The sequence below is a fragment of the Cataglyphis hispanica genome, chromosome 10, assembly GCF_021464435.1.
Source record: "Cataglyphis hispanica isolate Lineage 1 chromosome 10, ULB_Chis1_1.0, whole genome shotgun sequence".
In the NCBI taxonomy this organism is placed as follows: Eukaryota; Metazoa; Arthropoda; class Insecta; order Hymenoptera; family Formicidae; genus Cataglyphis; species Cataglyphis hispanica.
Genome location: NC_065963.1, coordinates 2,575,776 through 2,598,277, shown reverse-complemented (window position 1 = coordinate 2,598,277; position 22,502 = coordinate 2,575,776). Strand labels below are relative to the sequence as shown.

Here is a 22,502-nt window from a genome sequence, read left to right as displayed (position 1 = left end):
TAAAATTAAAATTGCTGACACGTAGCAGTACGTATTACATACGACCGTTTAATTAGCTCGTTATCTCGATAGCGAGATATACGATGTAGGATGCTTTAACATAGATTCTAAGTTTTTTTTTTATTGGGTTCCTGCGACACTCGCGATATTTAACCGATATATCAATGTATATATATATATATATGTGTTGCTTTTTCTAATAAAAATGTAGAAACGAAGAAGAGAGAAGAGACCTTTGCTTGATCTGTATTCTCTTTGAGAATTTCTCGATGTATCGATATGAAAAAAAGTCTGTATATATATATATATATATATATATATATATATATATATATATGTATAATACAAGTGTCATCTATCTTTATTTTATAGATTAAAAACAAAAATTTATTTAGTACGAATCTTTATTTTCTGCAGTCATCTCCGTATTGGTAACGTCGATTTTCAGTTTCGGAAATTATTTATTTCTGCGATCGCAAATTAAATTCAAATCGCTTGATTTATTGAATATAATTCGTCCGTGAACGGATCCTGTATCCATTAATATGCCGACAGTTCGTGTAACGACGTCGCTTCCGAGAAGCGAAATGAATGTTCAATTCCTTCGAAATAAAAAAACTTGTTTTCGCAAAAAAAAGAAGCTATCTCCACCTTTATAAGACACGCGCGTTACACGCGTAAAAACACGAGCTGTCGATCATCGTCGGCGGCAGCGCGTTATAATATTTATTATAACGCGCAATAACATCTGCGTGTCGCTTATGTCAGCTTATGATGTACGCGTGTTGGTGTGGCAACGTAAATAATCACGAACACCACTATAAAATTAATTCTATCGTATATTTTCCTCACCCGTTGCATTTGCATTCTTAATTCCGTCCTTTCGTCGCAGGAAGAACGGAAGCTCGAGAAATTTTCATTTAAATTCGCAGAACGAAGGAGAGAAGGGGAATACATACATGTGTGAATAAAAAGTACAAGTAGATAAGAGTAGAAGCTCCCTCTCTCTCTCTCTCTGTCTCTCCCTCTTTCTTTCAGGAATTTAAATAAAAATGTTCATTTTTCTTGATACTCTATTTTATTTTCACAGAGTTTATACGCGCGATTTGCGAGTTAGTAAAATACATATGGAAAGAATACAACCATTTAATGATTACAATGATACCAATAACCTGATTAATTATTCTCGCACACAATTCATTTGGCATCTTTTGATTTCTATTGTACAAAAGTAATTTCTTTATTAGACCTAATCATAATGTATTTATATCTACGTCGAATAATATTATTTATAATAATAATATATAATAATAAAATAATAGTAATACATGTACAAACGAAAATAACGAGAAATAGTACATTCTTGATAATTATAATTATAGTAAACGATAACGATCGGCCAAGTTCTATGTACAGAAAAAAATTTCTGTCCTGCTATTGATATGTCTCGATTTTGCACATACAGGGTGTACCGTGAAGACCGGAGCACAGCGCTTAAGGGTAAATTTTTGAGATCATTTTAAGATAAGTTTTCCTAAGCAAAAACGTCATTATTTCTTGCAAGTTTCCAATTTTTTCACTCTATTAAAGTAAATACTATCTGAAATTAACTAAGGAGAATGTAGTTTTGACTCTCTACAAAGTTTGGTTTGCAAAAAGCCTTCCTTTTTGAATCTTTAGAAAGAAATGATTGATGCCTCAATATTTTTGCTGACGAAAAATCATCATAAAATAAACTCAGGAATCTATCCTTAAGCGTCGATCCTGTCTTTACGGTACACCCTGTACATTCCTTCGTCGCAAAAAAACACTCGCGAAAACAATCCCGTATTCCCGATTAAAGAGTCGCGAACGTAGCTTGGCCTCGGGACGCTTCATGGACGGAATATCAATTTCATCTTCGATAATAATATCAATAATTCACAGCGATAATTATACGTACCGTCTAGCGCGATTAGACGACTATTTAAAATCTTGTAATTTGTTTTTTCGATTCTGGAACAAGGAAAGCCGCTCAATATTAACAATTACGGCATGTTATAAATAAATGTCATCGTAAATTTCAATCGTCAAGTTCCTCGGAAGAATGACATAACTCTAGTTTTTCATTTTCATGCTGTGAAGAGAAAATATTGCACCGAGAAGCGTCGTAGATAATCTACGGAAAGATCGTACCTTTTTTTCCCTTAGCTTAAGATTTATAGAATAAAAGGATTTTGGTAAATTACAAACTGACGTGTAAGAAAATCTTTCTTTCTCTTCCATTTCAACTAAATTTTTAATTTAACAAAGGTGTCATTTTGTTCGTTATGAAATTTAAGAATTTCTTTAAAATGCGATAAATATAGATTTTCCGTAAAAGAATATTGATTCTAAATTTTTTAATATTAAATATTATTTATTTGCAAAATATTTTTCTCGATAAATAAATCTTCGAAGAGTTCGTTCGTTCTTTTACAGAAAAATATCATTGATTTGTCTGAATTTCGTAAAATTACGTACGTAATACTGAAGCGCTTGCTCCACAAATCTCGAATTTATTTGTACTTATCCGCGACTCATCCGTCTGTCAAAATACGCTCCCGAAAAGGGAGGGAAAAGAAGAGAAGCACACGCGAGTAACGTAATATAAATAATCTAACACATGGACGTGCGCGCGGGGAAGGGCCGATAAAATTCGCGTCGCTCTCTCTCTCTCTCTCTCTCTCTCTTCGAAAAATTCGCTCGTAACAATCCTAATCGAGAGATATAAGACACACATGCCCATCGCCTTACAATAAGATAAGCGATATTATCCTACAAGTCCTCGCGCGTTTCTCGTCGCCGGATGAGACTCGAAGCACTCGTCGATTTCCCCACAATCACGATCCATTTTAAATTTCACACCGCTTTAAATTTTTTCCTTTTACTTGCTGAAGGCTAGATTCAGCTGGCCAGTCTTGGTGCTGGTCGCGTTCGCCGGCAACGGACTGCTGAGATGCAGCTTCTCCTGACGTTTGGCGGCACGTGCCAAGCACATGAATGCCCCGAGGAGGACGATCGCCCCGATGGCGGCGAGGGCGCCGGAAACCGCGGCGTGGGCCACCGGAGGCAGGTCCACCACCAATTTCAGCAAGGTGCGCATCTCCTGAGGTAGCTCGTCGACGCACTGCGCGAGAAAAAAAGAAGACATAAAAGCGTTTTATCAGAGGTCCTTCAAAGTGACGAATTTTCTTTCGGATAACTCGCTAAATTATTCGAAATTATTCTTTTATCACACCTTGCCGTTGAATAATTTGCATACGCATTCCTTCCTTCTCGAATATTTTATTATACGATATATATTATATGTTAATAAAGAGAAAAAAATTCGAGCTATACGAGAATGTAAATAGAAAGATTCTCAATTGATTTGCGGCAAGATATCTCCTCGTCTTACAATTGTAAGAAGATCGATCTTTGTTTAACATTTCGCGAAACTCTTTTTCGAGTCGAAAATAAATATCCGAGTCAGAAATTTCTTCGTTAATGTTGCATTGTGAGGGGACGCCGTTGAACTCTTTATTAGCGGCGTCGAGGTATGAGTTCCATTATATATATATATATATATGAATCATGGGTTAAAACGTGTGTGGTGTATTCTACGCGTGAACACAGTATTCAAAGGCACGTCGTGTGCGATGTGTTACATCCGCGCAAATGGCGAATGGTAAGCACGTTCGCCATTGTTGTCGAAGACAAAAATAAAATTTTACCTGCGTAACCGCGTACTCGATGACGATTTGTAAGCAACGCGACATTCCTTCGTCAGTAACGTTGTAAATTAAGAAAGGCAGAGAGACAGAATCACATAGAATATAATCAGCAAAGAACAAATACATAGGTATTTTAAAAAGTGAAAATTTAAACTCTAAAATTCAGAATAATAATATACATAAATATTTTAATGTGTATAATCTCTCTTTTTTATGATAATTATATTATTATGATATTATTATACGCCAAAAATAAAATTTGTTCCGATCAAATAAATATATTTTGTTAATTTGAATCTTTTTACTTACATAAATATATACTTTGTTTCCAAAAATATTTTGTTATATTAAATAAATTATTATTTACATAAATAAAAAAAGATTATAATTTTTAAGATAAGGTATTTAAAATTTTAATACGAAAAATATTTATTTAAAGATAAACAATTATTGATTAAAATAAAGAAAAGCTGAGTTTTTTAAACAAGCAGCTAAAAATTAAAAAATGTTTCTTTAAAAGAGAAATAATTTATTATAATAAAGATAAGAAAGTTAATTCTATTTTATTTGCAAATAAGAATACGCTTTGCTTTTATTTTATATTTTACTAATTCAAATATATTTGCCGCTTAATAAAATAACTAATTTTTCTGTAAGCATTTAAATAAATAATTTTTTTAATAAAAAAATTTGTTTAGCTATTTAGTACATTTTTTCAGTGTGCATAATCATTTTTTATTTTATTTTTACTTTTGTTATTTCAGTTAAAATAGTAGACAGAAGTTTCACTCGTTCATTTTTTGCTCCGACAACGCGAGACACTTTTACATTGCCTTTTTTTATTTATTTAACTATCATATTAATTATCATAATAATAGTTTGACATATTTAGTATCTTTTAAATTAGTATTCGTAAATTTCCGAGCATACAACGATAAACGAACCTCCTTCGTTTACGTTGATGTTCTCATTAATATCGTTACTATAATTTATGCTACGTTAGCAAGCTTAATGATATGACACGAATGCTCTTACGTAGCGCTTTTTTTTCCAACATAATTGTTAACCGTAAAAAAGCGGTCGTCCCCACTTTTTGCCTTAAATCATATCCTATTTGTATCTACAATTTGATAAACGAGCGATAATTGTCGCGTTCTATGCTTATTTAATATATTCATTATTATACACGTTGATGCGTAATACATTAGACAAAACACACATCAATGATTCATACATAATTATCTTAAAAACGAGAAGTGCTGCATGAATATGTAATTGTAAAATAATATATTATTAGTGAAGTGGATTTGTGCACCTCATCGTGAATCACGATCGACAATCGTAATCAGACGCTAATCAAACGAGAGATTATCCTCATACGGTTGTGAGAAATATAATACATATTAATTATGTTTAATTATTAATTTCTTATATAATATATATATATCAGTTAATAAGTGTATTATTGTGTAATAATATTTTATTATATTATTATATATAATTAATATGTGTAATAACTTTATTATTTATTATATATAATAATCATTATCGTAATATATATTAAAACAACAATATGGCCATTTGGAGATAATTACTAGGTGAGATAATTATTATTACAATAACCGCTATATACTTACATCTTCGAACCACATAATGGGAAAAACGATGTCGGGGAACGAAGCGACCTGTTTGATATCTCGCACCTGGCTAACCGCGAGATTGATTTGTATCCTCGCTCGTGCTTTCATAGCCGTGCCCATTATCGGCTGCACATCAATGTAGAGCTGATGTTTTTCGGCTTCTGGTGGCGATATGCCCGTCACAGCCTCTCGTAAAGCCGGATCGGCTAGAAGAAACGATCAAGCGGATAAGCAACACGATGAAGTTTGAAAGGATATATGTCATTCGATAAAAATAAATTATTGGATAAAATATGAAATTTGAAAAATTAATTAAATAATTATATTATTACACAAGATATATACAATCTTTTTCTCCTCATTTTTCATAATATTTATGATATTTATTGTAAAAGTAAATTATTTCATACATAAAAATAAATTTACATAATACTACATTTAATCATCATTTTTTACAATATTTATAATATTTAGAATTTTTATAATATTTAATTATTGTAAAAATAAATTACTACACACACAAAAATAAATTTACATAGTACTACATATTTAATTATCATAAAAAATTACTATATAAAAAACAAAATTTGCAAAATTGCTTTAAAATTGTGATTATATCATTATATAATTACTTTGCGGTGTCAAAATGTTACTTTATTCCTCGCTATAAGGATATAATGCACCGCAGTTAAGTGGTGCTTAATCGCCACTTTAGGAATTGTCACTTAAGACACGTGTAATACCTCTCAAAAATGCGAAGCGGAGCGTAAACACAAAAACATTGAATGCATCAATCTTGTTTGAACTTCATAAATCCTTGACGTTATTATTTTTGCATTTAAGATTAAGCACCTTTTATGTAAATCAGATGTTTACATAAGCTTTGACAATAAAATAATTATTACATCCTTTATTCTCAAAAAAAAAAAAAAAAATTTTAAAGCTAGAATAGCGAAAAAAAGTATCGAAAAAGAAAACGTTACATTAAATTCATCAAAAAATTCGCAGCTGAAATATCTCACACTTAATTTAGGACATCCTGTTATAATCTGGGTGTCTCTTAATTTTTTATCAGAGTCGAATATTGTATACCAGAAACAGAACATGTGTAATTTAATTTCACTTATTGTTAGTAAGAGCGATTTTTTGCCTGATGAAACAATGTCTCGAGCCTAAAGTCCAGAGCACTGAAAGTAAAAGTTGACAGTGCGAAAAAAATTCGCGCAGTAAATTCAGGCAAGAGAGAGAGAGAGAGAGCCCGTCTATTATTTCGTGGGAGAATCGTGGCATTCCGCGACGGACGTGAGAGAGGGAGATTATTGTTTCCAGAGGAAGAAAAAAAATAGGCCTCCTAGGTAACAGACTATTCAATCCGCTCCTCTCGCGAATCCGGAAACGTCACGGCACATGTGAATCTCGCTTACGAAACTACACTCTTATAAACGATCTCCGTAAATCAGCTGATCGTTTGGTTACTCGTTTTACGCAAAAAAAAAAGGAAAGAAAGACGAGATTAGGGCGAGGAATCGTGAATCGCTTGTTAATTAACAATGCTTAGAAATTGAAGAAATGTACGTGAATACGAGAATCGTCGTGGAAAGTACAACGCGCGCTTTTTGCATGCGAGAAATAAATTTATCGCGAAATATTAAAAATTTAATTAACAGCAGATTATTACGCTTACGTAAGATAATATATTATTCGAGTCGCGATTCGAGATTGCAAAATGATATAAATTACGGCATAATGTTAAGTTGGGCGACATGCGAATCGGAGATTCATGGCACGATGTTACGTCAAGTATCAAATGACATGTATTATGTCGTGATTAGGGAAGTGTATCAGCCACAGAGTCAGATCACAGTAATAATTATAATTGTGACAAAAAGAAGATGCGACATTTGCCACGCATTAATCAATCATTCCTCTTAATATCTCCTTCTTGAATTAAAAATATTCTAGCAAGCGTTAAAAATAACTCTAGAGTTTTTTTTCTTTTAACGAAGCAATTTATAAGCAAAACTGTTCTGTTATGTACTTGCATTCTTATGTTATATATTGTCATATAGAGTGTTCCAGATCAGATTAATGAAACGTCAGTCTTTCAAATTGAATTCGGAACAAAAAAATTCCTATAAATATATGTCCCGAAATGCTTCATAAAAAGTTATAGCTAATAAAGTCTCTGTAAATAATTTAGTTATAATAATTGAAATATAATCTCAAAATTTAATAAGAATTTTTTATGTTTGCATTTGCAATGTTTGCCCTACAAATGTAATGTTTACATAAAGACTGTCAAAATGGTTTTCCCAAATTTCTGTTTTTTTGTTGTTGTTTTAATCTTATTTTCTTTTGAACGTCTCATTAGAATTAAATAAAATTGACAAAATCTGGTTTAATTATCCATCAGATTTATTCCGTTATTTTTTTCAAATAAATGAAGGGTTTTAAAGTTATTTTTAAAAATCATCAAAAGAACATAATTTTTTGAACCTTATTAGGTATAACTTTTCCGGGCCTGTGTTTATGCAACTTTTTTGTTCCAAATCAATTTTCTATAAAATCCTGAAGTTTAATTAACCTGACCTGAAACACCCTGTATATATTGGGATCATTATTATATGATACTCACCAAGATAGAAATGCGGGAATGTGAGAAGAACTGGCGAGTCGTACTGGCACTGGGAAACGTTAAATGTGCCTTCTGGTGCACAAGGTGGTCCAGCTGGACAGTAACATTTCTGCGACGGTAAATTCTCTTCTGAGGTGAAGACATTTGTCGGGGGAGAAAATCTATAACCGGGAATTCCTCCGGCGGCTATTACTTCACGCTAAAATATAAATTTCGAATTTTTAAAAGACTATCGCAATTTAAAAAAAAATGTTCAAACATTAACTAATGATCCAAATTGAATAAAAAAAAAATAAAATTATTCAAATATATATTATATAATTATTTTTGTAATATTTTTTCTATTTTTCTATATTTTTAATGATATTTTTAATTTATTTATAAAAAATATCCTCATTTCAATTAGATAAAAAACTAAAAAGTTGCAAGCCCTAAATTACAAACATTAAAAATTTAAACAATAAAATCAAATAAAGCTATCTTTTTCTATAATAAAATTCAATTAGTATTAATCGAGATATTGAAAGGATTATGGAAGGGAACAGAAAATATATTTTCTTTGATTTATATTTGCTTTTGTATTCTTGAAAGTTATTCATTAGATTCAAGTTACCGAGGCCATCATCCGCTTCTGGTCGTATCCGGATAACCGGATGATTGAAAGTGCTCGACAATAAATATACAAACCTGAAAAACCAGTGGCAACGTCCTGCAGAGATCCTTGTCGAAGACCTTGAGCACGGTCTCCTTGGTGATGTGGGGCGGGAAGATACTGCCATCGGTGCCCATGACGGAATCGCATTCTGGCGTGGTCCAGAAGCCGAGGCCGTCCTTGCCGTTCCATCTGTCCATCATTCCGAATTTCGTGATATCGTTGGCGCCCGTGAATATCGTGTAGAGATCCGGCATGGTGGAGTTCTTGCCGTAGAGCAGACCGAACTGATCGTACGGCAGCTTCTGCTCCTTGGGCACGACGTCTTTGGCCAGTTTCAGCAGGGGATCCTCGTAACCCCAGAGCAGTTGCTCGACCGACACCTCGACGAACGGCTTAATCTTGAGGATGTCCATGATGGACGCCATCGCGAGCCGTAGAAAACGAGCAGCGTGTTTCGATTGACTGGTAGCCGACAGCATGGGAACATTTGGCACGACTACGAGATCTTCGTGACAACCGGCCGATAGTTCCTAAGATTTTGACGAAAAAAGAAAACAAAACTCGTTTTAAAATTCCACTGAGAAAAAGAATTGATACAAACTTAATGGATGGAAGTTTAAACTAAACGGGGCACTTGAAAAAGGATTAATGGACAATAAAAAGGTCTTTCAGAACAGTAAACGAGGAATAATGAGCGAGAAAGAAGAAAAGATAAAGACTAATACTTAACAAGATATAAATAAAATATAATATAATATGAAATAAAAAATGACATATACATATACAGGGTGCGGAAAAAATACCTATATAACTATTTGACTTGTCAATTAAATTTTGGGACCGGAATCTAGTTTGGACCCAGTAAGATCCAAATCAATTTTTTCAAGTAAAGATACCATACTTTTTATTGCGGATTTAGATCCAGGACACGTTTTTATCTGTCAAACATTTGGGTCCGAGACTCATTTTGGGTGCAATGAGACCCAAATCAAGTTCTTCAATAAAAATTTTTATTTTTCATCACGTGACAATATCTAGGACGGTTTTCTGCTTAAAAGAAGGCAAATTAAATTTTGGAACGCAAGGTTCACGTTGGGCCCAAAAATGATCTCGCACCCAAATGTTTATCGGCTATGTCAAATGTAAATACATGGTCCTGAAACTAAATTCGCAATAAAAAATATGGATCTCTATTTGAAAAAATTGACTTGGGCCTTATTGGGCCCAAAATAGACCCCGGGCCCAAAACTTTTGTATTTAACATTTTTCTCCCAAACTTATTTCCTTGGAGATATTTTAAAGTCCCGATATTTTTTCCACACTTCATTATAACGGAATACAAAAGCTAAAAATAAATATATAAATAATAACAAATAAAATATATAAAGTTATGTAAGACAATTTTTCCAATGTAATTAATATAATTTCGATAAGTAATATAATTTTCTAAGGAAGCAAAAGGCGTAAAATTCCAGGCGGTGAATGAAAAGCCTACGTAAACAATTACGTAAAACTAATAAAAAGCTCTTCCGCATATTTATAAATATTCCTATTACGTTTTCTCGAAGCAAGAAAATAATCTGTGTGTTTTCTTTCTTTGCCACCGAGTTATGTGCGTTAAAATACATCCAGCTACTGCTATGGAAGCCGTTTCTCTGACGTATGTAGAAAGTCGCCGGTGATTTCGATGCGCGAATAAGAATAGCTGGGCAACCGTGATGTAGACAAGGAGCGTGTCTACAGCTGATTGAAATCACGCGAAGGCGATGAAACGGCTCGATTGTCATGCAGCGCAACGCGAATTTGCTGGCCTTTTCCTTTTCTTTTTTTAGCAATCGATATTTTCATGTTTCTCGATAACGAACAATCAACGATCTTACGTAATGCATCCTAAGCAATAAAAATGCCGCAGACGTCCTCTATATAAAATTATCAAAACCTTCGTATTTCAAAAAAAAAAGATTACACGCTTCTCATAGTTTATAATGTAAAGAGCAATATGACACTTGTAATTAAATATATATTTATAATAAGAAACATGAAAAAAATTAATTTCAACATATAAATTAACATATCTTGATGCATACATTAAACAGTTAATTAAAGACTCGATGTCGACATCTTAAAGATATCAAGGTTAATTTATTAAACAGATTAAGATTTTCTAATTGGAATTATTATGCTATAAACAAGTGGCAAGGCTTACCTCGTCGAAGGTAAATGTTTTCTTGACTTTATAGCTAACAGTGCCATTGTCGTTGAATTTAATGTCGACTTTTTCCCAGTGTTGCAAATAAACGTACGGGCCCAATTCCTGCAGCACCGGTTTCTCGCCGTTATTCAGAAATTCGTCAGCGTTCGTCACGTTATAGATGTAGATCTGCATGCGCGGTACCACCGGCGGTTCCTTCCAAAACTTGTACGTACGACCGCCCTCTTGTATCGCGAGCTCTTTATCGAGGACGAAATCGATGATACTCGGAAATAGTACCGCCAAAACGGCCGCCAGGATTATCAGCATAGCTCCGATCGCAACGGCCGCCCCTGAAAAAAGAAGAGATGATTATACTCAATAATTATGATAATGAATGATGAAATTTTTTGTTGTGGAAATTAAAATGCATAAAATAGAATAAATATAAGAAATAAATTCCACGATTGTGCAAGGTGTAAGATTTTTAGATTATAAAATCATTTTGATATAAATTATATTAATTAGATAAATATTTTTCGCTTTTTATATTAATAAATTATTATTGAGATAAAGATAAAAAAAAAAACTGAAGGACAAAGAGACAGGAATTTATTTTGCGAAAGGAAGAGATAAAAACTCCTATCTAGATCCTTTGCTCAATGCTTTTAATTCTTCTTTTAATTTCCTATTCTGGTGACCCTAAAATAATTGGCGAACAATTATCTTTCGCGATTTATCAAGACTGGTTACATCATGATCGTCGGTTAAGATCGTTGACTTATGATTGATTCGATTAGTTAGAAGCCAAATGCAAAAAAGAACAAGGTCAACCGGTTTTGAAAACCCTTAGGCAACGTCTCCTTGAAACGGTCGTTCTTTTTTTTTCTCTTTTTACTCCCTCACATACCGCGGCTGTATCTCGAATAAATTTTATGCTCATCGTTTATCAGTCTCTCGTTTTAAAAGCGAAACAATCACCGAACAAGAAGCGTACAGCACACTTTCTCGTAAATGCTTTGTCCTTTGGCGATTCGTTTTGTATTATTGTGTGCGTTGTGCATTATTATTTACGTCATGCATTACATTTATATTAAATGCCGCAGTTATTCGTGATAAATATGTTGCGCGATTGTGTCATAAATCAAAATGAAATAAAAAAAAATCGCTAAATCAAAAGAATCGAAGATGTATATAAAAAAGAACTCGTAAAAATATCATTATTTTAGATAATTATTTTGAACTACGTGCATACATTCTGCATATAAATTAACATTTCAACAAATATTTATGAGACACGAAATATATGTAGGATATATATTACTTTTTGTGTATGTGTGTTCTCTCTTTTTTCAAATAAATTATTATTGTAATTTTCTATTTGTTCACATCTTTGTTTTATACTTTTAAATCTGCTAATCTAATTTTTTTATTTTTCTTAGTTTTTCTTTATTTTTCTTAGCTTTGCTTTGTTTCTTTAGCTTTTCTCTGTGTGTGTGTGTGTGTGTGTGTGTTTGATGTATTTTACATAAATCAAGTATACAATTTTTTCTACTAATTATTCAGACACTATTATATAACTGAACATTATTATCAATTCAATCAGATACACACAGTATTTTTTTTTTTTAATGTGATACATTTTTAAAGAAAAAATATTATGTCTCCTTATATTTACAATTAGTTATTAATAAATATTAATGAAAATAATTACATATAATTATATGTCTATTTCACTTTTTATTAAATTTGAATTTTTTATTAAAATTTAATTCAAAATATATTAAACCCTTTAACATATATATATATATATATATATATATATATATATATATATAGAGATCGTCGTGTAATGAAATTCTCTCTGTAACAAAATATTAATCCAGTATATCGGATTCCATTGGACTCTTATCAATCGCGGGAGATCTCAAAAGGCATATATTATAGATAAAACGTGCATCTAACGTAATCTCGTACGCTTGATTATACATGGCGACGAGTAGACTGAGAATCGCGAGATCTCTCTCACGATCGTGATGCAGCTCACTTTCCTCGCGATAATACCTATGTAAGGATCCCGCGGGATCGGTATGATCGCCGAGATCGCTCTCCTCTCGCGAATTACGAAATCGGCGCCCCCGCGACATGCAAGCGGAAGAAAGCTAGCTGGCGCATCGATGCCGATGCACTGTCGCATTCTCGCTTTCTAACAGCCGAGGAGTCGAAGTCGCGGAAGAGGAGAACACCGGGCTTCCTTCCCCGGACAGCTCCTCCACGTGTCCCGCTGACTTTTCGTTTCCGGCTTTCCACGCAAGCGCGCGTATTCATTTCACGCGGCCGCGAGGCATCGGAATGTTTCTTCTTCTTCTTCTTCTTCTTCTTCTTCTTCTTTTGCACGTGGTTGCGCACATTTTCATTGTATTTTACATGAGTACATCGCCGTAATTTAAGGCAGATATTTTGCATCATTCATATCTTTTCCTGTTTTTGGATCTTTATACTTATGTATATATTAATGTCGTTAATGTTTATGTTAGTTAATGTTGGAATATAAATTTTAATCGCATCGTTTTTAATTCCTTTGTACTTTGGGAGTGGCCTATCTACATCTCTTCCTGGATCTTTTTTTTATTTATTTCTCTTGTTTGATATTCTGATCCGTTATTTCGACGATTGAAAGATAGCTATGAATTCTTATTTCATCCATCTTCGAATCGAGCGATGATCATCACCGAAGATGACAATAAAATAACTGCAGAGGAGAAATTTTCTAAGGAAGAGATGCTAGGGAAGAGATTCCGCTTCTTACACATCGCGCTTACATATTTATTTTTCCTTGAAACCGTAACTGCCGCTACAGTACAGTTTTGCTCGCTGTCGCGTAAACTCGAGCGGGGAAATTTCTCTTATTTAGAAGCGTTACGACCGCGGCCACGTTTTTCGAGAGCACTTGACCTCCATTCCCCGCGAAGCGTCGTCAAACTTCGTGAACGACGCGCCTTGTAATTCCTTACATTGCATCGATAAAAACAATGTGTGTCGGTCGAGCAACTGGTTGTGTGCATTGAAATCCAAACATCTTGTCAGTACAAAAATTCTTATCCGAATACCTGTGATTAGATATGAGATTAGACAAGTATTTATTTAATTTCAAATATGTACATGTGGTGCGCTTACAAAACCATATTGTGCAACCTGATACACACACGCAAAATTATATTTATGTAGGAAATTGTATCTCTTTAATTATATCTATTTAATTATATCTATTATTTTTAATTGAGAAATTTGATTATATTTATTTTAATAGATTTTAAAATTTTATAATATGCTTTCCATAAAACATCGAGGCTAAATTAAAACAAGAATTTTTAATTAGTTATCAAGACTATATATATATATATATATATATATATATATATATATATATATTATATACATATATATATATGTGTCAAAATTATTGGTTTAAAAAAAAATTAAAATATGTATATTTGTGTGTAAATTGGATGAGACAAAAATTACTATGATATACAGATTCAACAAATTTTATTTAATAAATAAAAACATTGATATTAACTATTTTAGAAACAAATTAATAAGTAAAATAAATAATATAAAATTTTACACAATTTTTTATTTATCGAAAATTTTGCAAACAGCACACATACGTAAAATATATATACAGGATGTCTCAGGTCAGGTCAATGAAAAAAAAAATTCTTATAAAAAATTGAAATTTTGGTAGAAAAAAGTTTATAAACATAGGCTCGGAAACGCTTCCTTAAAAAGTTAAAGCAAATAAACACTCGGTAAATAATTAGTTATGATAAAAATTTAATAAGAATATTTTTATGTTTACATTTGCAATGTTGGTATTACGATTGTAATGTTTACACAAAGATTATCAAAAGATAGTTTTTTTTTTTAAGTTTCTGCTACTTTCATCGTTTTGAGCTTACTTTCTTTTGAATATCTTAGTAGAATTAAATAAATATGACGTAATTCAATTTATTATTTAATTATCCATCAGATTTATTTTGTTACTTTTTTCAAATAAACAAATATATAAACGAAAATAAACAAATGACATGAATATATATATTATTTGAATAATATATTTGAATAAATTTTTTGGTAGCAAAAGCTTTGTCTTACATTATCTTGTCTCGATTTTATTAACAATTTTCATCTAATGTTAAACAATTGTTTCGAATAATATTTAACAATATATAACAAACTTTATAATAATTTAATATAATATAATATTTTAAAACAATTATTACATATATATATTATTACATATTTTTTATACATATTATTACATATATTAATACATATATATATATATATATATATATATATATATATATATGTAATAATTGTTTTAAATTATTATATTATATTAAATTATTATAAAGTTTGTTATATATTGTTAAATATTATTCGAAACAATTGTTGAACATTAGATGAAAATTGTTAATAAAATCGAGACAAGATAATGTGAGACAAAGCTTTTGCTACCAAAAAAATTTATTCAAAACCAGAACAAAAATTTAAGTTTCCGCAAATTTTTCAAATAATGTTTTTTTCCCCATACAATGTTTTTTTTATATCGAATATCATCTTGCCTTGAGATCATGCGCAACCTTAACACGCATGAAGAGCACCCAATATTATTCGTTATACACGAAAGTATATACATCGTAGTACGTATTGTACGTCTGGATTGACTTCTGAATAATATTATTTCAGAAGCTCCCGCGATTAATAACCGAAGGAGCTCGAGTTGCTAAAAAGGTGCGTTTACGCAACTGCGCTAAATTCAGAATCGCGCCGGCATTCCTGACTCCGATCGGCGCGAAAACCAGTGTGTATACGCGTAAAAATCGAACGCCCGGTTCTCGATGGGGGGGAGGAGGGAGGGGGGAGAGGGGGAACTCTTGCGACACCGCAATTGTGTGCCACGTGCGAACGATCGTGCGGCAAAAAGCCATTACATTTTCAGTCACGTAGAATAAAGATACTGGGCGAGACTGCGGCCTTGGAAAGCGGACGGGCGACCGTTCGGATCATCCTGGGGAACGAAATTTTGCCGAGCAAGTGTCAAAATGCAATGCCTCCGAAATTAATGCGCGCGCGCAAGAAAAGCGGGAAATTTTGAAATTTCCAGAAGCCGCGTGCGCGACGAGCGAGGAGCGAGGAGAGGAGGCGCGTATCATTGACCCGTCGAGGAAGAAATTGCGACGATCCACTTGGAGACATCGCGGATATTGCAAGGCGCGCGCATAATTAATTCTCGCGCTGGCAAACACCGAGGAGGCGAGATTACGGAGACTATTCTTGGCGCGGAAGCTGACAAGAGCGCACGTAAATCGTCGACATGGTGATCGATATTTTTTACATATTTTTAGCGAAACTTTTAACGACGACACGCGGATATAGAGATGTTATTCTATCCTTGATTGTTCTCGGCAAAAGATCTCTTGCGACCGAGCAGCCTCGACACTTTTGCAAACATTGCGTATACAGAGGGGGGCGACCGTCCTTATTCGAAGACCGTGACAGCACCGAAATAATGATGTCCTTCTAACGAACGAGTGAAGTCGATGGTCGACAATCGGCGTGTATTCATATGTGTAGGATTGCATGCGCAATAAGCGACCTCGTCGCTATGTAATAGCTTCGTTCTTATAGGAGAAAGGATGTCTTCGCATGACGGATTCGAGTCGCACGAGACCGAGCGAATGCCTCGCAACGACGACGTGGAATTGCAATATTATGTATACATTCGGCTACATATTTTTGAGTAATATAATTGAGTAATAATAATATATCATTATCACAACATTTTAATAAAATGGAAAGAGAGAGAGAGAGAGAAATTACTCATATTTGATAACTTGAATAAACCTACGAGATATAAATCGATAATATGAGCGCACGATTGCTTCAATCCAGTAACATGATTCAGAGAATCATGAAAAGAATCATATGTGATATATTTAAAAATCTTTAGTATGTGCATCGTGACGTGAAGTATTATGCATGCAAATGTCGATGACTTCGAGGAAAATTATGTCATCGCTGTCTTTTCAAAACTATACGAAGGCATTTTTTAATAAGCGCTTTTGAAAAGAAGAAAGGAGATATCATCTGTGAGAGAGTTTTTATCTCATTGTTATTTTAAAAACGGGTGTCCATTCAAAACTTAATGACGAAGGTCATGTTTTTTTCGGAGAATCGATGATTTTTCAAATTCTAATTAAATTGTACAGCGACGTGATTTCTTCAGGAAGAAATCAATTAAATAATTAATTCTCGAAATTATACATTAAAAAAAAAATTATTTGAATTGACATCTGAGATGGAGAAACGAGAGAACAAGACGGACTCTTAGTAAAGATCACGATCTAGGAATCCGAATTGAAGCGAGGATCGATTCGGATTTTAGGAACGTCAAATTAATTCCGTTTCTTCGTGGCTCATCGAAGCTCGTGTCTTATACGAAAAAAAAAAATTCCTGCGCGTAATGACGAATTAATTATGCGAGACACAATGTACTTCGGTTGACGTCACGCGATTGACCTTACGAACGCTATACACGGATGAAAATAATATAGCTCACGGCTTCTTTTTTTCAGCGGTCATTAGGGTCAATCGACTTTTTACAGCAGATTAATTGTAATAACTTTATAGCAGATTAATTATTGATTATTGGCGTCAATAAAGAGTATTATAATTGCAAAACTTTTTGTAACCATGTCGAGGAGAGTTATTTATACACAGTGAGAAAATTTATCTTTTCGTGTCAAAAAATGATGTTTTAGCTGTGCAAAATACTGTTAAAATTAAAAAAAAAACGACATTTTATTACATTTATAGTGTTTGAAAAATTAAATAAATAAATCCAAATTATAAAAAGAATTAAAGTATCACGAAATAATATAATTTTTAACGTCATCGTAAAAGAAAATAATTGTAATTAATATTTTTTTGCTAATTTCTGACAAAAACTTTTGATTGTGTACTCCCTGAAATCAATTGCAAGAAATATGAGTAATTTGCAGAGAGAGAGAGAGAGAGAGAGAGAGAGAGAGAGAGAATTTTTTTACAATTTTTAGTAAATAACTTTTAAACGAATAGTTGGTCTAAATAAAATTTTGCACAAACATTTATTAGATTTTTTTAGTAAAAGAGATTTTAAAAGAAGATTTTATATGTAAAAATTTTTATTTTGTTGGCAATGTTTTTTTTTTCTTGTCAAATTTGTCAACAATATGCCATTTTCCGTAAGAATCAATATTAACTTTAAATTTAAATAATTTTCAAATCGTTAAAAGAATTATGCTCAGTTTTTGCACAGATTCTCAGAAGAAATAGCAGAACAGTCTACAAAATTTTCACGCTTTTATCAATATTTTGACATATGACACATACATATTGCTTAACATATCCTTAACATATTGCCGTTGTGTTAATTAAATTCGAATGCGAAATTATTAAAATAACAGAAAAAAGAGTATAAAAATAACACAATGTGCGTGTATTTTCAATTTTACGCAATAAATATGTTTTGTATTATTAGTGATAAGATATATCTCTTAAAATATTTACAGAAAAAATATTCGTTTTATTCTACAATAGAGAATGAGAATGACTCCAGGTCGTCAATAAGATTTTTCTAAGTTAATTTTCTTATTAAAAGTATATTGATTTTATACAAAATTTATTTTGTGTAAACTATTTTGAAGTACAAATTCTTTTTTGTGTTAAAATATTAATATAATATTAATGCCACCATTTAACATATTCATATTATCTTAAATTAATAATAAAAATTCACACAAAAATTTGTGTTTGGGACATGTGATATATATTTAATTTAAATTTTCCAAAATGTATATTTTCATGAAAAATAATTTGTCGTAAAAAGTCACAAAATTCTCAATTAGCTTGATAAAAATCCTATGCAATGCTTATAATTAACTACAATCCTATAATATATTTCTTGTAAGAGATAATTTTAAAGACATACAGTTATAATACTTTTTATCAATATGCGATAAACATATATATTTTATTAACGTAGGTAGTAATAAAAAAAAATATATATATATAATACGCCGAACATACTTTCGTTACTTTTAATGTAACATAATATATATGTAAGTAGGAGAGATTCGAAAAAAAAAAAAAAAAACGCGGCAAAAGCTAGTTATTATATTTGCAATCACTGGCCGAATAGTATAACGATTGCTCAACATATAATTTCGTAATGGGAGCGCAAAGATCAATAATTTACCTATCAATTATAGAATATATTTTTATTTTCGTCTCGCTCCGCCTTAAAACTTTCGTATCATTAGCATTAGCGTCAAATTAGGTCACAACGTATCGATATAACTGCAGTAAATCATCCTCGTTATTACTATTACCGTTATCGCGGATATTTATCCATACGAAACAGGTCGGGGAGAGATCTTAAGGTGATATTTCCGGCCGAATTCTTTCGACAGAAAAATCTTCGCAACGCACGCGCTTTCGATAAAGCGCGCACAGCGGCTGGTCGCTTTCTAAATGTTCACGTGGCAAAATCATATTTGCCATTTACAGTGCATACGCTCGTCGGCACATACGCGATCACCTGGTCTACATTAACGCCATTAATATTATAAATACGCACATGCAATATTTACGCACGCTATGACGTCCGCCTGCGTTCTTACGTACGCGCGTGAACGATCGCATCATCAGCTGCGAAAACTTTAATGATGCTAGGTGATAATAATGGCCGAGTGCGACGTCAACGAGGAAGAGGAAAGTTTCGCGCGTTCGCGGAGTCCCCGTGCAAAATCGCGATCGAGACTCGAGAGCCTCTTTCTCGTGGGAAGAAAGTTCCTCGGCTCCTTATCGAACCCCGTGATCCTTGCGCGCGCGCGAAGACGCGCCTGTGAGATTTGCTCATTTTTCTATTTTTCTCGTCTCCGCACGCGGAGATTGTCCACGTAACGACGCCGGGAAAGGAAAGTTACGCTGGCCGCAAGAAGCCGATGTAGCATAATCGACTCCCCCCCCCCTCTGATCGATATCGCGAAGCGATAATCGCGATTAACGTTCCAAGTATTTAATATAATGTATATAGGATGATCCGTGTGATGGAAACGTGTGAAAAAGATTGCGTATTAAAGAACCAATTTTATTAAAACTAATTTAAAACGTATAGAAAAATTATTTTATTTAATTATTTTTATTAAATATTAATTACTCTCTTATTATATTCTTTTAATAAAATTAATTACATTAGCATATTATTATTAGTATTAAACATTATTTTATATAATTATTTTTGTTAAATATTAATGATTCTTTTAATATATTTTTCTATTAAAACTAATGAAATTAGTATATTCTTAATATGTTAGAAATTATTTTATTGAATTATTTTTAGTAAATACTAATTATTTTTTATTATATTAAGTTAATTAATTATTAATTAATAATATATTTGAGTTACATAGGAATTGAATAGATATATGACATAAAAAAAATATTTACATGAATTTCATTAGAATTTAAGAATAGTACATATTAAAAATTATTTTTTTTTTAAGAAGTAAAAGAGCAAGTTTGATTAAAAAGATTATCCATGGTTTAACGAATTTTACGATAATCACGTGCGCTTATGCAATATCACCGAAACTGGAATTATTCAATGATGAAACCTCGTGATAAAGCCAATTTCGTGTGCAGATAGATGCAAAAAGATTTGTATATAAGTCTTGAATATATTCGCATTTATTAGATTGCACAAGAGAAAGAAGTATTTCGATGTTAACAAGGTCGTCGTTAACATATAGGATTATCTATATACAAAGATTTCTTCATCGAAACGCAAAAACTGCTGACAAGAAGCGTAACAATGAAAACTTAATAACATTTTTACATTCTTTATGAAAAAAAAAAAATGTTAACCACTTTTATTATAACAAAGAATTATCTTTTTAATTCTATAATTAATTGGAATAAACATACTTTTAAGAGTCCATGATGCTTTTTTCTAAAAACATTTATCTATTTTAAGATAAAAGATATATTAAAAAAAATATAATTAAAAATATAATTAAGAATAGTAAAAATATAATTATGTATTAATACGTATATATTTATGTAAAATGAAAAATATAAATTTTTTAATTAAAAATTTAAATATTTTATATAAAATATTAGTGTAGAAAGATTATTTATCTTCTCCAAACATATTCTTTATAAAGAGTATATAAAAAACTTTCGGAGAGAAATGTTTTGATAAGAAATAAATTGATAAGAGTTTTTCGAGAACAGATTGTCCATCTTGTGTGCAACTTTTGAAAATTTTTAACGCAATATTTTTCTCTATAAAAGATTCTTTCGCGTTATCCAGAATATTCATTCATGCTGTACCATGTGTAAAAAAACAGACAATATAATGTCTTTATTCAATACGTAATAGTCTGGCGATTTGTTCGGCGGATCACGAGGAAATGCGCGAGGACGAGCGCTGCAATTACACCGAAGCGATGAGACATCAAGCACGGGAAGTGCGACTGGTGCCGATAGCGAGAAAATAGAGAGGAAAAGCGGAAACGCTCGTTATCGGGTCAGCACGAGAGATCATGCACGAGAAGGTATAATGGCGATAAAGAATGTAATAAGTATACATACGGCGCACGCAACATATATGTGTGTATAATTGCACCTTCATCGAGGAGATCGGGAAGGCGATCGGGAAGAAGAAGACGGCAGGAGGGAAATTTATTATAAATAGATATACGTACGTGTGCGTTATTGCGCGCGCAATTATTCATGCACGTGGTCAAAGACGTGCGCACCACAATGCGCAAAAAAGCGCAGAAAAGCGGCGAACTGGAAGGTGAAAGGATTTCCTATAATATTTCCGAATGCGCAAAAAAGAAACGCGATTCGCGAGTGTGGCGCCGCGAAAGTTTCGATTTTTCTTCTTTTTTCCCTCCCCCTTTTTCTCTCTTTCTCTCTTGCACAATCATTTGCATTTATTCGAGCTGCAAAGTGTATTAGGTGTGGACGCGATCAAGGTTGACTAGGAAAATTCCTTGCAAATTATTATACTGACATTTACTATTTATAAGTGGCATTTCGAATAATGTAAGTCAGGCTGTGTATAATATTTCGTTAATATTTTGAAAAATGATGAAAATTATGATGTGAAAAAATCACAGAGATTCTGAATATATAATATTTTAAAAATTATCAGAATTATACTATACATGGCTGAAAAATTTGGCTTAAATTTAATATAATACGGATATGTTAAATAGTGACACTAATACTATGTTAATATTTCCATGCAAAATAAATGCAAACTATAATTAATTTGTATTATTTAATATAATAGAAAATAAATTTTGTTTAAAATCAAGCTATTTTTTAATGTGGAAAAATGTTATTGACGTTATCTGTATAATCACTCTCACTTCTATTGTAGATTAGAATCATTTTTTAAGTAAATTCCAACAGATGAATCCCATCATTAATAATACGGAATATATATTGCGTGAAATTGAAAATATGTGCCTTGTGTATTGCGTGCTATTTTTATTTTTTTTTTTTAGTTGTTTTATTAATTTCA

The 22,502-nt window shown here is 32.2% G+C and overlaps 1 protein-coding gene across 1 annotated transcript in view; it reads right to left on the bottom strand.

Moving 5' to 3' along the window:
• Window positions 1–386: 386 nt before the first annotated feature.
• The window catches only part of LOC126852550 (scavenger receptor class B member 1), a 37,227-nt gene continuing 15,111 nt past the window's right edge, over window positions 387–22,502 (bottom strand). Inside the window, exons 2-6 of the mRNA XM_050597459.1 lie at window positions 10,871–11,208; window positions 8,697–9,194; window positions 8,010–8,208; window positions 5,372–5,580; window positions 387–3,148 (exon numbers count right to left, since the gene is read on the bottom strand). Of these exons, the coding sequence (XP_050453416.1) occupies window positions 2,906–3,148; window positions 5,372–5,580; window positions 8,010–8,208; window positions 8,697–9,194; window positions 10,871–11,208 (1,487 nt within the window). The 3' untranslated portion in view covers window positions 387–2,905. The remainder of the gene's footprint in view (window positions 3,149–5,371; window positions 5,581–8,009; window positions 8,209–8,696; window positions 9,195–10,870; window positions 11,209–22,502) is intronic.